This window comes from Coccinella septempunctata, chromosome 9 (assembly GCF_907165205.1).
Source record: "Coccinella septempunctata chromosome 9, icCocSept1.1, whole genome shotgun sequence".
Lineage (NCBI taxonomy): Eukaryota > Metazoa > Arthropoda > Insecta > Coleoptera > Coccinellidae > Coccinella > Coccinella septempunctata.
In genome coordinates, this window is record NC_058197.1 from 17,354,843 (window position 1) to 17,363,243 (window position 8,401).

Consider the following 8,401-nt stretch of genomic DNA (forward strand, 5'->3'; position numbering starts at 1 on the left):
TTCGAAAATCTATGACAAATGGCCTCCTTTTGAATTGTTATTCGACAAGACATTTTTATATTTACGTAATTTATGCAGAGAAACATTTCAAAAACGGAAATATTTGTTGCAAAAGTTTGATATTTATAAAGAAATAATTTACTCACGTACATTTTGAGTTTTTCAACGAAATTCTTCACGTACATTTGAGCTCGAAAACGCTGTGTTGAAGGGGCAATTCCTGCAAAATTTTCATGAAATGAGCAATTATGATTCCCAAGTTTCTCAAGGACTTGGAAATTTTTATTTTGTATACTTCGGAAAGTGCACAAGTCGTAATAAAACAAGTAGACCTCAAAATATTATATTTCAAAAATAGTTCTCCTTAAACACTAATTAAATATTACAGAAAATGGAATGATGAACAATTTCAACATATAAGTTACAAAAAAATACAGTGTCGAACTGACAGTACATTACAAAATGTTTATTAAAATCAGATCTAACAAATAATTTATGCGATACGAGATAAAACCTCAACAAAGTTCTATATCGGGAAAAATTTGAATTTACAGTTAACAGTCATGGCTGAAATAACATATTTCAATAAAAAAATTAATTTAAACAATCACATCAATTGCTTTTTAATACTCAAATTTTGGGAATGTTAAAAACAAACTGTCAATGATGTCTTGTAGAGTAAAAGTACATTAAAAATATTACAAAACTTACTTACATAACTCCTGAGCTGAAGGATCCTACCAGGAACAATATATTTACGTAGATTCGAAAAGATAATCGTAACAAAAAACTATTATACAATTATATTTTCCGTTAATTAATCGGAACATATTTGGAGCCTGAACAATTTTCACTTTTCGGAAAGCAAATCAAGTTAAATCTACAATATTCAGTTTCCATGTTGTGATGTATTCGATTTACATTTCACAATGTATTGGTTCAGAAACATTCATGTATCTTTTTTGGACGCAGAGTTTCTTCAGAAAAATTGGACAAAACCCATCAGATATTGATTAATTCCACATAATATCCTATTTTAACTCAGTTATAAGGACGAGTCTCCCACCCGCATGTGATGCCATCAAGATATTTGTATCGCTCATCACAACCAGAATAAAATATGGACAATTCTCCAGATATAAAGTAACCTGCACTTCTAAAGGATGTTTCACCAGCTGTACTCAAAAATCAGTCATTTTTTCAACAATCCGTGGCGATTCTTTCATTTGCAGTATTTATTTCGAGTGTGTGTTAAGTGAATTTTTTTTTTTAATATATCCGTCAACAGAAATAGGTTTTTTTTGGCTAGTAGACAACCGATAACTAGTTTTTCGTTGTTTTTAGCATTTCTAAATAGATCTTTTCATTCAATGGAATAATCTACTCAAACTGAATAAATATCGTCAATAAGGTAAAAATTATTTGCTGGGCTCTCGAATATTTGTGAATGGCGACATCAACGTGGTCTCCTTCAATTAATATCAACTACAAGGAAAAACTAGATGCACAAACCAAAACAACATGATTAAAAGAAAAATGCATAGGTTCGGATTAAGATGGAATATTATCCTTCGTCACACAGATATAAACTGATTGTTCTTCGAAGTTGAAGTCGATTCATCAGTGCGTACCTAGTTTCCCTCTTATAGCTAATCATCAACTACCAATTTTCCAAAAAACGTCCATTCCATCAACTCACAAACAAGTCGAAAACTACCTCGATAAACCAAGTCCACACAAACCAAGCATAACAAAAACAATAAATAAAAAACTGGGGTGAAGCCGTACGACTTTCGGGATAACTTAAACCTAACAGGCTATCTGGTGAGACGTTTCAAATTCCTCTTGCTCTGCTTCGAACAGGCCAAAATCCTTATTTTCGGCGGGCTGGGAGGGTCAAAGTCCTGTATCTTCTCTTTCTCCAAGGAAATGACGGGGGTTGTGAAGAGGGACACTCTCTTCTTCAGAGGGGCGGTCGGGGGTACCACGTCGTTGAACAGGTGGAATACTTGCGTTTTCGGACGAATGTTCTTGAGCTTTTGGCTCAAATTCCTCTTAACGCTACACGGCTACAAGAGAACAATGTTTAGATTATGCAAGGTGTGAACTGTGATAGGGGCTTACTTTGGGCGAATACTCATTTTCTGAAATGAAACCAGAGGATTCTTCGAAGATCCTGCTGTTCCTAGGACTCTGGAAAATCGAATAAAGGTGACTAGACGATTCTTCATTGAAACGGTTCGTTGAACGATCGCTGTTACTCATATCTGACAGACCACTTCTTGAGCTGTTTTTGACCAATGCCGATGATTGACAACTGCAATAAGAAAATTTTACAGTCAAAACTAGGCAATTTACAGAAATAAAATTTGCATGCAGCAGAAGTTGTGAATTTACCTATCATAAAAGTCCTCTGGGCCCGTCTCAGAAAAGCTAAAACACTTTTGACAATAGATATAACCACAAGACACTACATTTTGGCATTGTCCAATGGAGTTTTCAACAATACTTGGCTTCTCACATCTTGGACACTTTGTTAGACTCTGATGATAATTCAAGAGTTTACCAATCTGGAAAAATAATTGATGCATTAGGGATAAATATGTAATTACAACAAGATTAAAAGTAGATCTACCTCCTAAACTTTTACTAACCTTTACATATTCATTGAATCTACTGGGACTCCCTGGAGGACTGTCACTCTTTTCTGGTGAACTTGGAGGTGTACGTTGATAGTTCTCTTTATTTTGTTTATGAACTTCCATAAATACCTCATATCTCTTTCTTGCTTCTGCATGTGTCAAAATTGCATCTTTCAAGGAAGCAGATACATGTGATAACCTGTATATATCCCCATTTGATAAATACTTGTACATGACGGACATAATCACTGGGTTTGATACAACTTGCGAAAATAATTTTTGTGTTCTCAACTTTTCATGAGTTTCGAATAGGCACTTTTTAGCAGGGGATGCTAGTTTTTCCGAACAATCCCTAAATTTAAACGGGGAGAAGGGTTTTCTCACGTTAGGTTTCAGGTTAGCATACAGAATATCATGTGCCTCTTTCACTGGTGATTCACTAACTTTCAAGTTGAAATAATAGTCTGATTTGAATTTCTTAGCCTCCTCAATGTATCCGATTCTTTTCTCAGGTGTTGCAGGAAAGGATATTTTCTTTTTGCAATAACTATCTCTCGATTTGTCATGAATACTGCTGGTTCCCAAATCCAAAGGACAACTGGTTCTAATGTGAAAATTTTCCAAATTATCCACCAACGATTCATTGAGTGTACTGGAGAATATAGGTGATGAGGTGCAAGGAGTAGATTCAATAACATCTTGTAATTTTTTGGCGGCAAAGAAAGACTGGTTGTATTTTCTTTTTCGGGAGTTAACATGCGAAGTCGGTGTAGTGAATTCAGTACTGGGCGTCGAACCGAAAATTGCCGATGTAGAAAAGGAACCAGATATGCAACCAGAATCTTCAGATAGTTGGTGGGAGACAGGAGTTGCTTCCATTTCTGAAAAAACTTAAGCTTGTGAGTAAACGTGATTATTATGAAAATTTCTCTTCAACTTACTTGTCAATTTGAAAAAACTATTGGCACTACACACAGAAATATATAACTCCCAGTAATAATAGAAACGAATTAATTGATTACACAAAAAGAAAATCTTGACTGAGAAGGCGCCATATTTTGCATTTCATTCAGTCGTACCTTGCAATCATTAATGATCATTGAACACATCAACAATTGAAACTTCGACAACAAAAATTAAATGGAAGCATTTGAATCCATATTAATAAAAATCAACGGATATAAACACGAAAATAATCATTCCATAAACATAGCTACACTCCCGCGACTACAGAATAATTAATTAAGTCAACGAATTAAATGACAATGACAACAATCGTTAACTCTGTGGTCAAAAATTACTACCGTTAAATGTAAATGTAATCAAGAAAATTGTCAAATAAATTACGGAGGGAAAAGTGATGCCTTATCGTTGCTGATAGCTCAATTTAAACCAAATAATCACCTAGTTTACACGACACGAAACATTTTCGAACATTTTTTATAGTAGCTATTAGGTGTTGACTTTGTAACTTCATTTACAGTTTAGTACTAGATAAATCTCAGTCGAAGCTTTCAAGCTAACTTAAAATCAAATTAAAGTTGATTTTTTTTCTTGATGGACTTTTAATCACAGAAAACATTAGTGACCTAACCTTAAAAGTTTCATGTGCGAGCATAGAAGCAAATCGACAGGAAAATCAGCGAGCATAGAATCCTCTGAGATAATTTTTTTCATTGAACTCTATGGGAACCATAGAGTTCAATGTTTTTTTACTTTTATTTATGGAGAGTAGAGAGAAGGAGAACGATCGCCGTACTAAAAATGTGTCTCCAAAAACGGGGAAAATAGGTGTCGCTGCGATTACAACGGGTTTCGATAAGGAGTGGGGATTCAAGCGTCAATTTGAAATGAACAGCCTTCATTTTATTTAAGGTTATGTGTCATCGTGGTTTTTCTGATGATTTTTCAAATACCTTTCTTCAAATCTATATTGAATATGAGTTCTCTGAATTATATGCAATAAAATGCAAGTCGAAATCAATGAAATTCAAAAGAAATCACTGATCAAAAAATTGTACCTACTTTTGTTTATCATTGTTTATTGAAAGCAGCTATGTTAGTTGGTTTACTAATCTTCAAAATTATATAAATCCGTAGTGAGGAGCAGTACACATCAAGACAACAAAAGGTAGCAGTCTCAGATTTATCACTTAGGTATTAGAGTAGATTCTTTTGCCAATACTCAGCTGAGAACCGATATAAACCATATATTATGTTATGCCAACAAAATTCTTCAAGAATATTTACTTCTGAACCATGTAGTTTTATTGGTTAAATATTCTTATTCAGAAGAGTCAACTTCTCACGAGGGATGACAATTTCGATTTCGTTTATAATGAATCCATCATCTTTTTGATATCTTCATCGCAAAAGTGCTCTTGACACACAAATTGATTGGGAGTTGATTCTTGAGATAAGGTTTTTTCCAATTTTCTCTCAAAAATGCTCTCGGAAATTTTATCTCTTCTCCTTTTCTTTCCGATGCCAAAACACTCTTATACTAGCGCACGCTTCAACATTTCACCATGGTCATATGTTGTTCTCTTATCAAAAATCGACAATAATAATATTCCTATCATCTGTCACCAGGGAAACAGTTCACTCAGCCAACGAGCCAACTACAATTTGATTTGTGTAAACAAAATTTTGCACTCTCGTGATGGCCAGCGCCACTGTTGTCAAAAACATGAACTACTACTATTGGTACATATTTTAGGGGACAAAAAATCTGTGGTCTCAAAGCAGCGATCGTTCTCCTTCTCTCTACTCTCCATACTTTTATTAAACTCAATGAGAAATCTATGATCCCATAGAATTCAATCTTTTTTTTAATTTAATTAGAAAACTAAAAAAAATTATTGGTTTTAATTTTAAGGAAAATTTTTGAATAACCGTTAAAAAATTTATTCGAATAAATTCACTAGAACATTGTAAATCAGCGTACTGTTGCTAAAGAAACTTGTCAATTTTCCGGTCAATATTGACATTTTGAGTAGGGAAAAATACCGACGAGACACCCCTTATTACTCGGAAAATGTTGAATTTCCACCTTGCATTTTCCTAATTTAAGCCGATAGTATGCTACTCGAGCTTGAAATTCTTCTAGTTGTAATGTCGTTCTATTGAATTCGAGTGTATCGTGAAAATGGTTCATTCCTGCTATATTTGTAAAATCTCATCAGAGAAGGACCCTACTGTATCTTTCCACAGGTGCTTCATTAATTCAAAACCAAGATTTCATAGCTAATCATTCGATTTCTAGGTTTCCTAAGAACGTCCTACAAAGAGCAAAATGGGTTGATTCTTTAGGTTTGGATGGAATGAAAGTATCAACAAGCACAAAATTATGCTCTAAGCACTTTCCTGAGGACTCTTTTCGAGTCAGGGATGGAGGAAGAAGAGACCTCAAACCATCAGCTATACCATCGTATAAGACCAACTTGGAAAAAATGTAAGAAGTTGTAATATTAATTCACGACCCTAAATTCAGCCCACACTTCTATTTCAGGTATTCCGACGATTCTATTGTACCCGAGGAAATGCTGTCCGAGGCCCCTAATTCTGATTTGGGCAAAGATGATTGTGAGAATTTCACAATGTTCCTCACGGATAATTTAGAATTGTTTCCCGATCATATTTTGAAAACAGACTATTTGGACAATTCCGATTTGTTGTTGAATGACTCCATGGAGACTGAGATGATGGACACTGAGAGCATTAACATCGAGATGTCGAACGTGTTGAATCCCATTTTCAGGTAGATTAATTTTTGAAAATTGTCATTCTTGAATTCGGTATTGATGGATTTTTTTCAGTGAGAGGTTGTCTGATTTGAGCTCTTCACTAGAGATATCTCCTTCAGCTTCTATTTCCAGCACTCCCACACCAAGTTCTGCAAAAACAAAGTTCCAATTTTCTCCGAAAGAATGCCAGGATATCGTTAGACCGATTCAGAGTAAGTGCAAACTTTCAGTCCTTTTCAAAGTAGAATAATAAACAACCGTTTTAGCTCAAGAGTCTACTTTCGATGTCGATAGTTTAATCAGCAAAATATCGGCAGATAACAATTTCAAATGGAGGGCATACTTCAAACAGTGCACAGTTGATGATTTTTCAACCCCAGAAATGGCCAGAAGAAATATCGAGTTAGGTAAGAAAGAGATAGAGACTCACCAGAAGAAAATCAAGATACTGCAACAGCAGAACCGTAGGTTGAAATGTAGGGTAGCTAGGTTGAAACAATTGCTGAAGCAGTGCAAACAGAACAATTCTGTAGATATTGGTAATATTCTCGACGAAGACGACGAAATAGATATTTAGATTATTCCAATAATTGATCATTAACCGTCACTTTTCACTCTAGAACAGAAAGTATATAACGATTGAAGGTTGTCTTGAAATTAATCAAAATTCCCAAATTGTCTTTTTTTAGTTCTAAAGACTTTCTTGCTCAACTGTAAAGATTATCGGTATTGTTTTCCTTTTACATTTTGAACAAATGTTCTTGAATTCCTCACAACTTTTTTTTATTGGGAGACGACCTACTGAAAAAAATTCTTGGTCTAACATTCCTCTAAATCGATCTCTTTAATTGCTCAAAACTTCGTAATAGTTACCACGATAGTATTATTTTTTTGAAAATTTCTCGTTTTAAAATTTATGACTGAATGTTTATTATTTAGTTCAATTTTGTGAAATAATCGACGTAAAATTTCAATGTGCACTTTTAATTACGATGATTTTGAACTGAACTATGCTGCCACAACATATCCTCACCCAAAGATTTTTAGCATAAAGTGATTGAAATTTATTACGATTAAAAAACGGTTTTTCTAGAGGTGGAAACGATTGAGTAGTTACTGAATGTATTGAAGTTATATGTCTCAATATCCTTTGTGTATACTGTATATTATAGCACTGAGTTTTGGACAGTTTACGAAGATTTTTTGCTGAAACATCGGTAGACAAAATGGGCATTTCCTTTTTCTTAAAAAAAGTTTTTGATGGTCTGAAACTGTTTTAGGTTGACCTGTACATGAAACGGTTTGTGGAAATGTCCATTAAGTTTTTATAGTTCCTAAATTCACTAGACAATACTGATTAGACCAACAAGAAACACTTACCATGTATTCAGTTGATTTAAAGTCACGTTAACTTCCTTGACGATGATTTGATCCTCAAAATTGACCCATTTGTGGAGTATTTCAGGATTCAGTGTACAGTACAAATGTCATTTTTAATGAAGCCACTACTGTAATTTTCAACCTGTGTAAAAATTGTCTAGTTATCAGCATTTTTTGTATTGAATGATGTACGATTTCAATGGTAGCTTTTTGTGCTGTCTGAACTTTTCATGACTGATGAAATAGCTGTAGTAAATAATTTCCACCGGCTTTGTAAAATTTAGAAAGATCTCTTGAGGCACGTCCTATCGATTTCATTTCGAAAGCACTGTCCAATGAATTAGTCAATTTATGTGTTTTATTTATTTATATATTTTTAATTCGTTTTATGTATATATCTTATACTGATTTTTATATCTTCATATTTTATTTTACAATAAAAATTTTAATTGAATGAAGTGTTTTGACTTTAGTCGAGTATTTTGCTGTCTCAAAAAAATGGTAAGTAGTCGTTTTTGCAGATATGTATGTAAACCTATCTGAAGCCTGAAAAGTGGGCGAAACGTTGCTGAGGAGGTGAGAGGTTACATTGAGTCAAGTGTTTCAAGCCTATCGTACAATAAAAAAGGGGTG

The 8,401-nt window shown here is 34.0% G+C and overlaps 3 protein-coding genes across 3 annotated transcripts in view; 1 reads left to right on the top strand and 2 right to left on the bottom strand.

The window, feature by feature from the left end:
• LOC123319966 overlaps window positions 1–8,401 on the bottom strand; it is a 451,417-nt gene that overhangs the window by 109,345 nt on the left and 333,671 nt on the right. The window lies entirely within an intron of this gene.
• LOC123319901 lies at window positions 331–4,223 on the bottom strand. The gene is made up of 5 exons (XM_044906966.1): window positions 3,584–4,223; window positions 2,655–3,523; window positions 2,398–2,570; window positions 2,125–2,317; window positions 331–2,069 (listed from the first exon to the last, which is right to left on the bottom strand). The coding sequence occupies exons 2-5, from the start codon at window positions 3,519–3,521 to the stop codon at window positions 1,818–1,820; spliced, it is 1,485 nt and encodes a 494-aa protein (XP_044762901.1). The 5' UTR covers window positions 3,522–3,523; window positions 3,584–4,223; the 3' UTR covers window positions 331–1,817.
• On the top strand, window positions 5,478–8,222 carry LOC123319932. Its single transcript, XM_044907021.1, has 5 exons — window positions 5,478–5,855; window positions 5,908–6,096; window positions 6,154–6,402; window positions 6,461–6,600; window positions 6,655–8,222. Exons 1-5 carry the CDS (start codon window positions 5,791–5,793, stop codon window positions 6,963–6,965), a joined length of 954 nt encoding a protein of 317 aa, XP_044762956.1. The 5' UTR covers window positions 5,478–5,790; the 3' UTR covers window positions 6,966–8,222.